Source organism: Schistosoma haematobium, chromosome 2, assembly GCF_000699445.3.
Source record: "Schistosoma haematobium chromosome 2, whole genome shotgun sequence".
NCBI classification, from domain to species: domain Eukaryota; kingdom Metazoa; phylum Platyhelminthes; class Trematoda; order Strigeidida; family Schistosomatidae; genus Schistosoma; species Schistosoma haematobium.
The window spans coordinates 17,092,715-17,109,356 of record NC_067197.1 but is presented as its reverse complement, the minus strand read 5'-3'; the positions used below and the strand labels follow the sequence as shown (position 1 = coordinate 17,109,356).

General features: G+C 37.2%; 1 protein-coding gene across 1 annotated transcript; it reads right to left on the bottom strand.

Annotated features, from left to right (window-relative positions):
• Positions 1 to 101: 101 nt before the first annotated feature.
• MRPS24 (28S ribosomal protein S24, mitochondrial) lies at positions 102 to 7,109 on the bottom strand. Its single transcript, XM_012937537.3, has 3 exons — positions 6,855 to 7,109; positions 4,828 to 5,267; positions 102 to 2,191 (listed from the first exon to the last, which is right to left on the bottom strand). The coding sequence occupies exons 2-3, from the start codon at positions 5,137 to 5,139 to the stop codon at positions 2,003 to 2,005; spliced, it is 501 nt and encodes a 166-aa protein (XP_012792991.2). The 5' UTR covers positions 5,140 to 5,267; positions 6,855 to 7,109; the 3' UTR covers positions 102 to 2,002.
• Between the last annotated feature and the right edge of the window lie 9,533 nt (positions 7,110 to 16,642).

Sequence of the window (16,642 nt, the reverse complement as noted above, 5' to 3'; positions counted from 1 at the left end):
TCAGTCAGCTACAACGTAGTACCAGGCACATATATGCACCGGACCAAGTTGCCATACCTCATTAGCAAAACAAAATGAACACCGAACTCCTAAAGTAGTTAATTCAGTGGTGGTAATATATAAAAGATTGCATATAAGGATATAGTACAGGAAGAAAGAATTAGTCCATAGGACGAAAGGTATGAAGTAATTTTAATATCACGGTTTAAGGGAAGACAGAGAGTGTATACACCGACACCATTGTGATCGATTCTGAGCCATGTTACCCAAGGTCTCCAACCATTGGTTACGATAGTCACGCGGACCCCAATCAGGTAGTCTGCATCTACCAACATGACTCACACTAGAAGTCACTTTAAGGACTGATGCCATGTTTTAGTTTGGCCGCCCCTAACTTTCTCCCAACCATCCCCAACACTAGTCAGCATTGCTCGTCGTGGTAATCGGTATTTAGGTATACGTAACACGTGGCCCAACCACCTCAGTCGATGAAGATTCACAACCTCATCAACTGATTTACCATCGTCAGACACCAACCCATTAGGGTTGATGAGACTACTTCACTCCCGATCCTTAGTTCAAGTGTTGACGCAAGCCAGTCCTAGAGCACTATGTATGCACCAATGAATTATATTTAAAAATGGTAAGGAAAGACATGGATCTCTGTCCTTCTCTTACTTAAAGTAGTATTATTCAACAGTGTACATAACTTACATGGTTTTCCGATGAAGAAAATACACAACGTCCAAGGATTGACCCGGTGGTTAGAGTAGTGGTTGAGTCGACAGTTTGAAATCTGCTGCTTAGATCTCACATAGAAGCGTGAATTATTAGGGGCGATGCGAAAGTTAAGTCAAAGGTTTATTACTATCACTTATCTAATACAGAAAGTTTGAATGAATCGTGTTTATGTATATGTAATCCTCCATGTATGCTACTGGTGACATATTTACTAACATTTAAGAATAAACTCATAACTTAAAATTAGTGTAGGAATGTGAACAGATAATACACTAAATGAATTCAGCAATAAATGCCTTTAACTATAATAAAACACCAAATGATATTAAGGTTTCATCCTAAGCAAATATCATAGACTACCAAATCTTTGTCTTATCAATGTCCAAATTATTTATGAAACTTACATTGGCTGAAATATTTGGTTGACAAAGTGTTGAAGAATGGAATACAATTTACTGCTGATGCTACAAACCCATTAAATGTGTATCTGTACTATTTTGTAAGTAGAAAATGAATTTTCAGTTAGTGTTCAGTGGATATAGGCATTGGCTTTTGAAAGGCTGTTTCGTGGTCTTAGAAACATACAAACGAGGACGTCATTAGTCTGACTTTCGCATTATGACTAAGCTCAGATTTAACTTAATGAAATGTATCTCTGAGAAATATTCTTTATGTACAAAAATGGACTGGTTTATGAAAAATGTTAGAAACTTGGGAAACAAAACGGATATGCATGACTAAACTATTGCTAGGTTAGACTGTCTTAAGTTTACTTGTTTCTCTGTTTTGACTGCATGTAATGTTCAGAGTTGTAATCTACATAGATCCACTACAGTAAGCAATTTTATGCTTGCTGATCAATCATTCTTGAAAATCAAACAAAATTTCCTTTCTGAGCTCAGTATTTTCAGAAGCAAAAACATGAAGGATATTGTAAACTCAATCGAGATTAAAGCTAGCTTAAATTCAGAAGTAACAACATTAGTATTCGTGAATATCTGATACTGAAAATTAGTAGGACAGAACAAAGCAATCCTATCGAACATTCTGAATAGTTTTATGAATTTGTTTTAAACACTGATATCAAATTATGGGAGAGAATCACCCTTAAAATTATCAGAAAACTATTGGATTGGTCGAAATTTAACGAGAATGACTATAACTAAATAGGCAGTATATTAAAGGCTATAATAATGATACACTGTACAATATATATCACTTTTATGAATACAATATAATAAATAATAATTCAGTTCAATGATTAAATATATCGAAATATAACATCATTTTTGGATATCACCAATTGTACTTCTAGTTTCACAACACATCGAAGTATAAGCGAAAGCATTTCTTCTGTGTAACCAATGAGGAAACTGGCTTCTCCTGGAGATATTCGCTTTAATAGTAAAAAAGCTACACGTATTACGTTACATTGTCGTTTGATAATAACCTTTTGGGTGCGTAGAAAATAAAGTAGTTAAAAATAAATGTGATTTACACCGAAAAACAATAAATATAAAACTGTATTATTTGTCGATAACACAAGAAATTTTATTACAACAATCGGATAAAAGAATACACGATATAAATGAGTATAAAAATATTACGAAAGAGTAAAGAAACGTCATATTATCAATAAAAAAAATAAGAATAATGCTTAATAATAAATAAAATTAATTTGGAAAAACAGTCAAAATGGATTTCTTTCAATTAATGAAATTCACTTAAGTTTAATGATGAATCCACTAAAAACTGTAGAAAGATATCTACTGCCTTTTAATATGTCATATCTGACAACACTCAAAGCTACTGCCTCGCATGATCATTAAGAACCCAACCTGGAAATCGTAATGGATCGGTAGTTACCAACCCACAAAAGCTTTTTACCCCCTGTAGACGTCAATTATCAGTATAGGGTTGTGGAGATTATTGAGTTTTTTTATTGAGATCATGAACGGATTGATGTTAAATCACCAATGAAAACCTGAAAGCATTGGACGGCTGTTTCGTCGTATTGTGAAACTCTTCAACAGTGCGCATCCACGATCCCTCTCGCGGGATTCGTTCGCGCGCGAGACTGAAGCCCCTGGATTTGGATTGATTATTGGCGATAACATCTTATTATGAAAATGAATGCTTCCAGGGTTTTTAATTATCAAATGTGCGGTACATAGGCTGTGACGCATAAATGTACGACATAAACTACCAGTGAAATGCTGTAATCAGTTCTTGAATTACCTACCCTCAAAAATCACTGAACCGTAGTAGTCACGTAAAGACACATCACAATTAAACAACTTATTATTATCATCTTCCTTTATATTTTAAGTCGTTCTCATCTAAGAGACAAAATGTTATGGATTTCAAAGTGTTGGGTGACAATACTTCATTATTTCGATACGTAGAAGAACTGGTTTTATTATTTATTTATTTTAACACATCGATATCGGTACAAGGAGGCACCAAATAGATATGCGCCATATAAATCATACGATTTGTGTGAGGACTGTGATACTGCCCGGGTGCCCAGACCGAAGCAGGTGGTTTTCTTAGGGGACCACTCCCCGAGCCTTTAACCTAAAGGTCTGATCCACAAGGCAGTGGAGCATCGTAAGGAGATGCAGTCCCATGGTAGCCGGTGACCAACGATTAGTTCATACTCCATTTGTTCCCACAGGATACTGGAGCCCATGTCCACCATTGATTTGGTTTGGAATCCGGTTAAAGCGCCGGACATTCGCTTTTCGTCCTCTCAATTTCGTAAACAACACCCCCGCCACGAGGCAGTGAGTAGGACTTCCCTAGCAGAGGCTGTATACACGTGGCCGTGTGAGAGCAGTTCGAGAGGGAGGGCGGGCCCACCCCACCCTCGGCCATACCAGGGCATTTGGGGGCAGAAGGACTGGTCGCAAAAAGGAAATCTGATTTTAGCTGAGATAATTATCCGAACAGTTTAGTGAAAATATTCGCTGAGATAGTTTGTGAGGGTTTAGTTAATCCAAAGATAACTTTTACGACTGACTGAAATCATTTGAAAAATATGTAAAAACGGGAGATCAGTCAACAGCTAATACACACTAGTTCGGAACTCAAATGATACGTAACCTTGACTACATACCGAGTCGGACCTACAGCCATCAAGACTGATGGCTGAGTCATAATAATTTGTTACTTGACATTAGTAACCTGCTGCGAAATCGATGTCGCGAACTTTTAATGGGGAGATGTAATATATCCTAGTGAAGATTAAACTATATATAATCTTATTGTGTAACTATTGAGTGACTAGATTATGTATATTTATATTCCTCTTATTATAAGCTTTAGTTTGACCTATAGAATATTATTATACGATTTACTACGCTCAAGTTATACCAAGTTTATTAATTACAGTCTCTGACAATCACAGCCATTCTTTGGCTTGATCTTGTACAAATGTCATTTTTATTTTATGGTGTGATGTGGTCTGGTTGGCTTGTATATAAACCAGATATGTTTTAAATAGATTATTCGTATAGTGGAAGCTGATATTGGTGTTCTGGATCCGACAGGCAAGCCTATGCAGGAAAAGTCCAATAAGGACGCTAGGCCACTTATACCAGTCAAGACGTCATTGGTTTGGCACAGTGCTAAGATTGTATAAGTCGTATGATGATTGGTCAGTAAGTCACGTGGTATTTAACAGTGCTAAAAGTCCCGACAGTAACCTGTGCAGCTGGTTAGTTATAGAATGAAAACAAGTGTCGCCCGATCGCATCAAGTGGTGGTAGCACTGTGTCATAAACCTAATGATATTGAAAATGGTGATCCAAGGTTTTTGACTCAGTGATTGAATCTTGATGTACTACCACGAGAGTCAATGCTCCTGAGTTACATTCTGTATAGAATCGAGAGTATGAGCTAAAACAATTATCAGATGACTTTTTTACTGAATTTTCACATTCCAATCTGAGATGGACAGAACTTTCAAAATCTGAATTTCCGTAAACTAACTCAACGAAGTTATGCATCAAAACCAGATTTAGCATCAACATAAGGGTGCAGTGTGGAAACATTATATAATTGTGTACAACTAAATAAACATACTTCACTTTGAACCAACAAAGGAAAAGTTCCATTAATAAATGTTCGAATGAACTGGTCATGAAGGGTAACTTCTGAAGTGTAACGGTCTTCTCCTTCCAAATTTGAAGTATTCCAAGAATTCCAAGACTTCATTATACCGATTTGATGTGGCTTTTTTGCCTGCTCGTAGGTGAGGGGGTGGGATTGATCTCTAGTTCGACGTACCACCCCAGCACGAGTGTTCTTGCAAATCGTGTTTCCTGTGTGTATTTTTTTACTGGTGACGTACGTATCAGATATTACACGTTCACAATTACGTAGCCGTGCAAACATCACGAAGAAAAAGTTTGCAACCAAAGTAAGTTAAGCAGAGTAGAAACGGATAAGTAAGAAGCTATCTAAAAACTGTGAGTGATCAACTTCAAAGTTAGTATTGATGACTGGGTACTCTACAAAGTTACCTGAAAGGAAAAGTAAATGACTTGATAGCAAGGTCTAAATCCATAACTATTATTATATACCCTAATAGAAGCAATAAACAATGCGTTTTAAAATGGCAAACAACGTAAGATAAGGTATTTGATATATTCAACTACTCTCTAAAATGGTCCCTGGTGTCAGTAGCTATTTTAAATTTCTAACGATTATAGGCTTTATAAGATACGATCAACAGCTTATTTAGCAATCTCAGAGAGGAATTTTTTACCTAAACCTTGGTTGTAATGCTTTTGCTTTCATGAATTATACGTCTAGGGACTCGATGGTTTTTAATAATTTTCTAGGGTATAGAAAATAAAACCTAATTACCTGTAGTACTATTTAAGCGCCTTTTCAGTGGCTTGTTTTAAGTTGGACATTTGACAGGATATGAGGAATGTTTTGAGAAACTAAGGCAAATTCCTTACGTTTTTCGGGTATGCAATTGTTTTAAAAATAAATGATGCCAAAACCGTTATGATTCAAACCATAAGGTACCAGGATGAATTTTATATTACTGCTTATTACCTGACAAATAAACGACTCGAGCTTAGTATTTCGCTTGACTACGTAGGTTGTTTATGGAAAATGAGTTAGTTAATGTTAGATACTATCCCCATTTCTGTTTAAAAATATCACAGGTATCCCTCTGAAAAGTACAGTTAGAGTACAGCTTTTCAGATTGACCCTGTACGATGAAACAAACTCAACGATCTTGAATAAATAAATGACACAATCTTGTATGCTGAAGTCTTACGGACTTTGGCATGTTTCTCTGTTCCTAAATCCACAGCGGGTTTGCAACAGTACCTAAACTGCTCACAGGGAACGAGGCGGTCAAAAGCGCCAATCAACTAACTCATATTGACAGTCACATCAGGCGTCAGGGGATTGGCATCTGATGAAATCTTCGCAAAGATTAAGAAGGGTAGGATGGCTTCGCTAACTTGTGACGCCTATAGTGTGGTAGACATACCTATTCTTTAGACGTGGGTAAAGTATACTGTGTAGCAGTATGCATTGCACAATTCTATAGCTGTGAAACATGGCCTATGAAATGGAAACGTGTAGGGCGGAAGTGCATCGAGGACGTTCTGGGAGTATTTCCAGGCATAGTGCAAGAAAAAAGTAGATCAACCCGGAGAAGGCATTCCATGGAAAAGCAACATTAGTAAACACGAGAAAACGGCATTTTCGGTGAAGTTTGTTAAGACCAAGGCACAGAACTAGAGAAAGATACTATGTGTTGTGTAGTACAAGTATGTAACCCGATGAGCAAGATAGATCAAGCATCAAATATTTGTCTGATTATGACTATATTTTAATCGTTCCAAATGGTCTTCATAGTAAATTGGCTACAACATTAATACATTAATACAGGTTCATCAACCTACTATCCTTATTACTGAAGACTGAACATAGAAAAAAATAGACAAAAGTAAACTACATGGATGAAAGTCAGATTTCGGCGTGAAACTAATTTTCGCATAATAACTGGTCTGAATTCATGATTAGAACCCAAATAATTCATGTACAAAAGCCTACTGTTCGTGTTAAAACAGTCTACTAACCATAATTCTGTTGAGTTTTTTTATAAATCGTTTGACTCGGCTAAAAATAGGTAACGGTCATGCACAAACTTTGCTCCCACCAAGAAGTAAACTGTGATTTTGATACACAATGGACGTTAAGAAAAACAATTTTCCCTCAAACGTTCCGAACACACTAAGAAACCGTAAGAAGCCAAAACTTTTGAATACATACCATTTCGATGTCCAATTTACAGTACAGATGGTCAAATGGTTGTGGATGGAACAAAAGCTTTTGGTTAACGACACTTCATGTCGAGCAGCAATTGATCACAAATGACCCCAGGCAAGCCTGAAAAAATAATTAATAATAAGTTGGCAATATATACTACTTTCAGTCCATATGCATATTACAGATGGCAGTGGTTACTAGGTTATCAAGTGACGGTCCAAAAACATCGATGCGGTTTGTTCTGTCGCACCTCTTGACACCTGAGGTTGCCAGTAAATTCACGTTACTTGGCACCTCTTCAAAACGAGCACTTCAGAAATGCAAGTTTTACGGCTGCATACGAAGTAACCTATATCTATTATTTAAACTTCAGGTGCCTTAACTAATCGCTTTCTGTCATCCGCTGTCAACGAAAAAGACCTTTGTAAGCTGTAAGACATCGCGACACAAGGCTACTTTCACGATATCCGAGGCGAGATGATAAAGCGTAATAGAAGAAAACAACATCAGGTATGTACTAATTTAAAGTGATAACTTCCCCACGACTCTATAGTTACAGTCAACAATATTGACGAACATAACCGTAAGTTCAGCTTCAAGTATTTGGCTGTGCCAAGGTATGTCATTGAGATATGGTTGTGACTTTTTTTCTTTCTTTTAATTCAGAATTCACGGGACGACTACCTCAATTCTCAATAGCTGAACGGACGTGGCTTAAGGGAATAGTCCGTGCAATTTTCATTATGTTCTACCTCATTTTTAATAAACAATTTTCGGTAAAAGAGCTTACTTTATTACTTACATGGGAAACTATAGAAGTGTTGAGAATGTGTGTTTGAGTGTCAGTGAAATTTTGGTTAAATGCACATTCCTTATAGATAATACATCACCTGTTCCTTCTTTTGCAGATAATTTCAAATAACAATGAATTAGCAATTGCAATGGATATGCAAAACAATCGATGCTTAAGCCTCTGCTCTAATGTGGTACAATAATACTCTTTTCCTTTCAAATAAAATTTTTCAAAAATATACCGGTTTTCCAGTGCATTGATGATTTATTTTCGTCTGTTGTTGGGAATGAAGGCGAACATAGGAGACCTTTGGGGTTATGTCAATGGATCGAAAATAGGGAGTTCTGTGTGTATTTAGGCGAAAAGTAGACAGTTAAGCGTATAAGTAGGCAATTCCGCGGCAATTCAGGCGAAAATTCGACAATTCTGCGGATATTTAGGCTAAAATTCGATGTTTAGGCGCAAAGTGAGTAATTTATCGACAAAGCGACAAAAAAGGGGGAAATCCGCATTATTTACCCCGGACAGGCGAAAAAGGCGACATTCTGGCGCGTTTTACCCTTTATTTCCCCTTTGTTCGCCTTTATTACCCCTTGTTGATCACCAACGTAGATGATCTATGTCGAAATGATTGGAGGCCTACTCGAGTTAGACATGAATGGTGTGACAAACTAGCTAATGTCGAAGTCACACCTTGTGGTCAGCATCTTACGTGGACTACCCCATTGACGTATCACGGTACCATAGATGCTTTGAAGACTGTACAACACAGAGGACGTTATCACAGAAATATATTAGTTAAGGTAGATACAAGCGAAAGTAAGACCACTGCCTCTTGAGCCAGTCCATGGCGTATGATTAACTAATGCGCGTTTTGTTGTACATGACCTTGGCAGGGAGCGACGATCTGTTCGACATTCAGTGATCCAACTGCCGGATGATTTGGCTAGGGCTCAGTGACATTTCACTGGCCCTACAATACTCCCCCACCAGATTCAGCGGCCGTTTGAATCGGTACCAAACATGTTGGGAGCAGTCGCGCGCCGGAGAGTGCCAAACGAATATTATAAATTCTCCAGGTATTGCTTATCTGTAAAACAAATGGAAAGGAGGCGGCAGAAACTGGTCGGGAAACAGCGAGTCATAATATGTTAATAGGTCGTTGCTTAAACGTAAATTGATTAACCATAGAAATAATGAAAAGAACAAAACGTTTTATTGTTCTATCAAGTCGCGCTGAAATACATAGCCTTGACAAGTAATTCAGTTCCTCCGATGACAAACGTTAAGTCTGCCGCAAGAGTAATGATGCTATAGCGATAGTAGGATAAGTGTATTATCAATCGATATCCATATTTGTACTGTCATTAGTTTAAAGTTGTAAGTCGGACAGTATCGTTGACAGCTATTAACTAGTGTCGAATTCTAGTTATATCTATATCTAACAGACTAACCGTAAGTACAGAAGTATAACAGTGAAGAGTGGTCGTGATTTCGTTGTGCGAAGCTATTGACCAACTTGTAGTCACAGTTTGAAAAGTCCATGACTGCTGTTACAGTCAGTAAGGGTTGAAGGCTACAAATCCACAGCAAAGGTGGCACGATGAAGTCTCTAAAAGATGATAAACGGTGAATGCTTCGTGTTTGTTCGGTTAGTGAACAGAAAAATATCGAAAAGAACATAAGAAACCAAGAGTGTCACTCTGGACTCATGTCAATGATACCCGTGAAAAACGCTGTCAGTGTTGGGATAGAGGCGACAATATCGTTTTCAGTTTGCAGGAGATTCGCTCGACTGCATAAACTGATGATTCGCGCGAATGATATTGCCGTCAGACCACCAATTGAACTGGACAGGTTGTAAATCGTCGAGTAGTTGAACAGCCGATTGATGTACCGGAATCATCTGTTAAATAACAGCCACGAGGAAACAATACTTCATAAAATGAAGTACGACATCGAAATAGAACAACTACAATAGTTCAGATGTGTTACAATGTCAAGTCTAAATAACATCGTTCTTACGTATACTGACAGTTGCACTGAACGTTCGTTTAGGTATGATTAGCGTAACAGTTGGATGTGTGAATAAAAGCATATACGAAAACTATGGTTGGGTTCGTGGAGAATTTTCGAGGACGTTTAGATATTTTCCAAACCCGTATCGCATGTAAATAAACCGAAAATAGAATTAAAATGACTGCTGTGTAATAAGGAAATCGAGCCATGATTTACCGTGTGAATTATTAGCAAATACAAGGGGTATAATAAACATTAATTAAAATGGTAACCACCAATGTAACTAAGGTTTAGAGGGTCCAGGTAACGTGGCCATTTCGTAAAAGGACGATACAAAGAGCTTATTACCTAGCATTAAGTGACATATTAAGTACGACAACATGTGTACTTGGGGTATGGACTAAGCGTGCTCGTGTACATGCAATATGTTTTACCACAGTATGTCGACTAACGAGTCATAAATGTACATGATTTCGACTAAAACTTGACGGCAGTGACAGAATATATGACTAGTTTACGTGAAAGCAACTACGAAATGTTATCACGCATCATAAATATAGTACGAAATAATCTAATGAAATTATGAAACTCGCCTGGGTTACTCTTGCCTCTAAGTAATGAAGATATGAAGTAGGCAGTAGTTTGAATATGGATTATGTACGAGGTACTGTTGATTAAATTGTTCGATTAACACAGCATTGTAGACTGAACCGGTATAAGTCCAGAATTAATTTAAGCCGAATACATAGCATTACCTGACGAACAGTCGTAAATTTATAGCATTCGTATCCTCTGTTTGGCCATGGAACTCAGCAATTGGAAATTAGGCAGACAGTGGTAAAAAAAGCAAAACATTCTAGTGGATAGTGGTTAAGCAGAAAGATGAATTTATAGTCGATAGTTAATCTTGTCTTATTTATACCAGTGGATAAGGTACAAAGAGATATGCGTTCGTGTTGCCTTGTGGCTATACTCACGAGTGGTTGATATTTTAACAAACATATTACACAGGAGCATTTACATGCTGCTAATGCTTGTTAAAGAACCACGATAGGCGATTATAATCGTAGTTGATTGGTTAGTTCTGTCGATTGAACTAAGTATTTAAGTTTAAATACTAATCAACATTGACATGAAGCAACGAAAGTTCACAGTGATAGATTAACATAGGCGATGATAAAAATGAAAAAGAATAAGTATAGAATACAATAATAAAGATTATAGTGATAGGTTGCGTTACTCGAAGTCTTGCTCACCAGTGTTGATCACCAACGTAGATGATCTATGTCGAAATGATTGGAGGCCTACTCGAGTTAGACATGAATGGTGTGACAAACTAGCTAATGTCGAAGTCACACCTTGTGGTCAGCATCTTACGTGGACTACCCCATTGACGTATCACGGTACCATAGATGCTTTGAAGACTGTACAACACAGAGGACGTTATCACAGAAATATATTAGTTAAGGTAGATACAAGCGAAAGTAAGACCACTGCCTCTTGAGCCAGTCCATGGCGTATGATTAACTAATGCGCGTTTTGTTGTACATGACCTTGGCAGGGAGCGACGATCTGTTCGACATTCAGTGATCCAACTGCCGGATGATTTGGCTAGGGCTCAGTGACATTTCACTGGCCCTACACCCTTTTTGGGTTGTCTGGGTGATGTCAAGTTTCTTCATGAAACTCTTGGGGGAACGTTTGAATATAAACCACATACCCCATCTACATTAATCTTACGATCTAGGGTAGCGGGTCAGTTATTCACCTTAGCAAACATATGCGTGATGAAGTTGTGGAAGTGCACCCCCACAAAAAAAAATAGTTACATAAGTCTTCCACAGTGATGCTGACCTTAATAATATTAATGGAAACATCCCTAGCCCAAGGCTCGGAGTCTAGCATCAGCACCAGATCATATCTGAGTACCCCATAGTGCGCATTTCCTGAAACTGATCAGCTTAGGTTCCATACAGTAAGGTATATCTGTCTTTATTTCAAGTATATCTCATTCAATCATTCTTGATTTTTTTTATCTCAACGGCTTTGAAATCAGTACATAAGAAGAAATTATGGGTAGTAGCACTTCTGAGTCTTGAGTATCGGTGACCTTAAACTACACCATTGGGTTCAGAATAAACTTACAGATAAAAAACCGTTGTAAACCAAAGATTCTAAAGCCCCTAAGAGCACTTAGAATTGACTTACGAGCTGATAATTTAGGAGATCAATGAGTCGGTCTCCTCTGTAAACCGGAGTGGTGTGTTCTAGCTTTTGTTCGTTTGGGACCCCATCTTAGTTGGGGGAACGTTAGGGTAATAACAAAGGGGGTATTGTCAAAGATTAAAATCCTTTTCTCAGTGTGGCATAGTGGGCAGTGCCTTATCTCGAAGACGTTTCCTTGTTAAGGTGCTGATTTTTGTAGTGTTCTAGCTTCGTACTCAGATTCACCTTTGAAATTCCTGTTGGTCTGTATTAAACACTGTCGTTTAAGTTGTTTATAGACAGAGGTTGAAATATTTGTAAATACTATTTTGTCCGGTGCCCTAGAGCATCACTGTCACTTTTGGACGACTGCTTGGAACTAACTCTATATTTTGTCTATTGAAAGGAAGCCACATAATGCTCGACCGTATTTGGTGCTGATACACATCTCCCATTGGTGTCTTTACCCAATCCCTTCTGAAATATTTGCAAGTGTTATCGTCGCTGGTTTTTCTGTGTTCCGTTCAACAGTATCTTTTCATTTTAAGCACTAGAATGGTATGATTACATACGGCCTTAGTTTACTCGTAACTTTATGGGCCACCTTTGGTACATTCTGAATTTTTGTTCATTATGCTATGTCAAGAAAGAATTCCAAGAGTACATTAAAATAAGTTTAAGAAGAGCTGTGACATTCAGGAAAATGAAATTTTAGTGTGTGTTAACTTCATGGCTTTTTAGTACGGTTTTACGAATAAAAGTGCATCAATGTTGACTACTTCTTCTTAAGGTATGCAGGAGTTAGACGCTTTCTCCTGGGAACTCCCCGTTTGTGAAGATGCAGCCTGTGGGTGAGTGCACCTGGGTGTTTACTTCATGAGTTCTTATTTTCACATTCTGAATAAGCCCTTCAAATCCATGTATCACTGGCATAGTTTACTTTATGAGGGACAAATTACCCTAAGACTGTGGTGTGTGTCCTAGTTTAAAAGAATGACTTAGTCATTCGATGATACGATTGTCCTGCTAGTTTTCAGTTGTGGGTCTTTTATAGATAATTTCAACCTCACATTCCACAGTATTAGGCAGTCATACTGATTACTAAGCGAATTCATCTACGTTGGTAGGCGCTTGAGTATACACTAAATGATATACCATAGTATGAGCAATATTTCCATCACAAAACGATTTTTGCTAGGATAATTTCAGCATTGGCATCATTGGTTTTGTTTGTTCGCATCGGAGTTAACTTCTTAGACGTTCGAACACCCATGTTGCTTGAATCTGGCAGAATCTAACCTAATGGTTTGTGAGAATCAATACCGATTCCATTCAAGGTTGTCATTAATTTCGAGATACCGCTGGTCAACTAAAACTGACAAACACCTTTAGTGTTCAAGCAATTGAGGTTTGGATGATGAAGATGGCACATGTATTCAGTGTTTGACAACGCTTTTATCAGTAACACCTAATATAACTCGTACCCACCAAGAGAAATCAAAAGACAGAATCGAGGAGATCAGAAGTTGTATTTGACGATTGTCAATATATCGGAATTGTCTGATCTAGTCTGGCTAGCGATTGCAGTAGATGTTGAGCACGGCGTTGCCACACGTGATCTGGTGCGGATGCATGACCGAGCGCCTTCAGCCAGGTGAGTCCATTAAAACATGTGGCCAGCATCCAATGTCGAAAACTTATAGAGCTATTTATTTTGAGGATTTATTTACCGCTACAATGGTTATGGATAAATTTGTACACTGTGTAAATGCAAGTTTTTAACAGCTTAGGTTGATTAGATAACAGTTCGCCGCAAAGATCTTCGTTATGCCAGGACATTACAGATCAATTATTCGTTTACCTCCTTATTTTGTATAGGCATTATATTTCCTATTGTTTTACATTAGATGCTGAAAAACTCAGTGTAATTGAAAAAGATAACCCCGCTGTCCAACTACTGAAATAAACTGAAAGATAAACCAAAAAAAGCGGCTGCAAGTGACCGGGATATACATGTAGCAGTTTCAGACATGTTTGGTTTGTAGCGTGGTGTTGAGTCGAAATTGACTATAAACGCCACTACAAGGAAACGCGTACCAAACAAATCAGAAGGCGAAGGTTGAACGTAACCAGATTTATTTCGTTGGCGATCTCGTGGTATCGAACGAATACCAAGATCGTGCCAAGAAATGGTACAAGCGAAAGCAGGAGAACGGAGTACGTGCGAACAAAGCCGAAAACCGCGGAACAAAGATGAAAGGCAATGGAAGCACAAAATGGCTGTAATTAGCACAGTTAAACAAAAGCACATTAAAACAAGCACTGGTATAGTTGGTTATGATAATAATTGTCTTCATTAAACCAGTCGTGTTCTCGTGATAAAAGTGAGTCACTACAGGTTTAACTATTAACGTGCCTAAACTCAAAATCCAAGTGAACATTTTTTAAGAGATAAAAAAGGTAGGATTATCATATTGAAGAATGATTTAGCATAGAGATCTTTTAACAAGTCACATTAAAATGCATAGTAGTAATAATTGATTAAGAGCTTGACTTGTGAGCAGCATAAGTATTTCGTGCTTAGAAATATAAAGGCAGTCAGTATTGTAAGGATTTTGTTATAAGTATTATCGTTGGTTTAAATTAGAAAGTCAGTTAACCTTTATGTTAGTATGGTGTCTGTGTGAGTTTATTTCTATTTGCATCTGCATTAATAGGCTAACTGAAGTAACAGAAGTCTGACAGGGGAGAGGAAGGATTCCCAATAGTGTTCCAGTTAGTTTGATAAATTTAATACGATTTATTTAGTTACGGGGAGATTTCCTTGACCTCAGTATGATTAACCCTGATAATATTTAGTAATACTACTGATGCACATTAACTATTATCGAAAATTCATTGAGTGCATGAAAATAGTGATAATTTTGTGAACTTCTGACAGATAGCTGACACTAGTTTGCTGAACGTGAGTGCATCCGAAAGAGACATGCTTTAGACTCAGTAATTTCATGTGAAATAAACTGATTATTCATATTCATACCTATTGATTGATGATGTATACAAGGCAGTTCGAAGTGTCAAGTTTAAGATAATATACAGATCGATTCGTATGAAATTGGGTGGTTGGAAGGTGGTGGAATCGATCAAGCTTATGACCTACTAATATATGCAACATGGTGTCGTACGATTTTTTCGGCTAAATTAATCTGTATAAGATTATAAATGGTGAGTGCTGCTTATGAAATTATCAGGAAGAGCATAAGTTGTAACCAAATATTTCAGAATATTACACGACACACTTGAGTTCCAACACAAGCGTAAAAAGTGCTAGGAATACAACTGTTTACTGAATATAAATAAGTAGTGTAAAACAATACGCAAAAGAGTTGAAGGGAAGTGAATAAAGACAGAGAACATAAAACAGACTTAGCACTATTCATCTACCTAAGTCTTTGTATTGAAAGATTAGATTTAAACTGGTGGGTAGCAATGTCCTCTGTAGTGCATGAGTTTTTTCATTTTCATTCTTTTTGAGCCGACTCTTCAGACTGTACATATGATTTTGAAGGAAACTTCTGGTGGTGTTTAGCATAAAAACTGTCAGCATAGAGATGGGGTCACTAATTGACCCACTCCTAGCTTACTATTTGATTGTTAATTTCGAAAACACCATACTGAGACCAAAAATCGACAGCTTCTATCAATACAAGGGATATTCGGAAGACACTTTCATTATTTGTGGTAAAAAGTCAGTCACAATGTGTGCGAAAGCAGTCCGTCCTTCTTCCATGATATTAGCTTCCCTTTCTATCTTCTATAATCTATCGCTTTTTATCTTATTTTGTTATTTCTACACCCTACAAACTACTAATTAGCAACTATTAAAACTTTTAATTATTCTGTTCTTAATAGCTATCAAGTGGAGAATTATCTTCACCTTTCCACTTTTTCACTAGCCGGTTATTATATAACTTCCTTTCAAACTCTGATTTTAAATTCAAGACAAGATACCCCCTTCAAGTTTTTTAAACATTTAGCACCATTATATCCTACTATAGACTACTATTTTAGAAAACAAAATCAGCTATAAATACGATTGTACAGCTTAAGTAAATGAAATTGTCGAGAATAAAATTTTCTTTGTTGAAATGCCCATTCTTCTTTCAGAGCTGTTCAGAAGACTCGATGTAGATTGAGTATGTTTTATTCAGCAAATCTTGTCCTATATGCTTCGTTCAAAAGCATCAAAAGCACCAGATGTATGAGATTACTGATTACTAATGGTAGGAGTTTGATGAATATCTCGCTATGCCTCATCTTTTATCAATCAACACCTCTATTATAGAACATCGAAAATCCGTACTGCATTTCCAGGATTATCTTTCAAAGTCATCCACGTGGTCAAGCAGATAGATCGATAGGAATACAAATTAAGAACGCATGCATCACTTGTTCAAGTTCAAACTCTGTATATAAGTGTATAGCTCATCTCCGATCTTACTGTGTTCTTAAACCCCTTTCTGCTTCCATATTTAATGATCAATTGTTATTGTTCTCTTATAGTTTGCCTGATTACCAATT

Bases quoted from the DNA above. Each gene is read 5' to 3' on its own strand.
- MRPS24 (XM_012937537.3), bottom strand. From the start codon at position 5,139: ATGTTTGCACGGCTACGTAATTGTGAACGTGTAATATCTGATACGTAC. The intron at 2,192-4,827 runs GTATGTTTATTT...CGCACCCAAAAG, and splicing joins CTTTGTTGGTTCAAAGTGAA to GTTATTATCAAACGACAATG.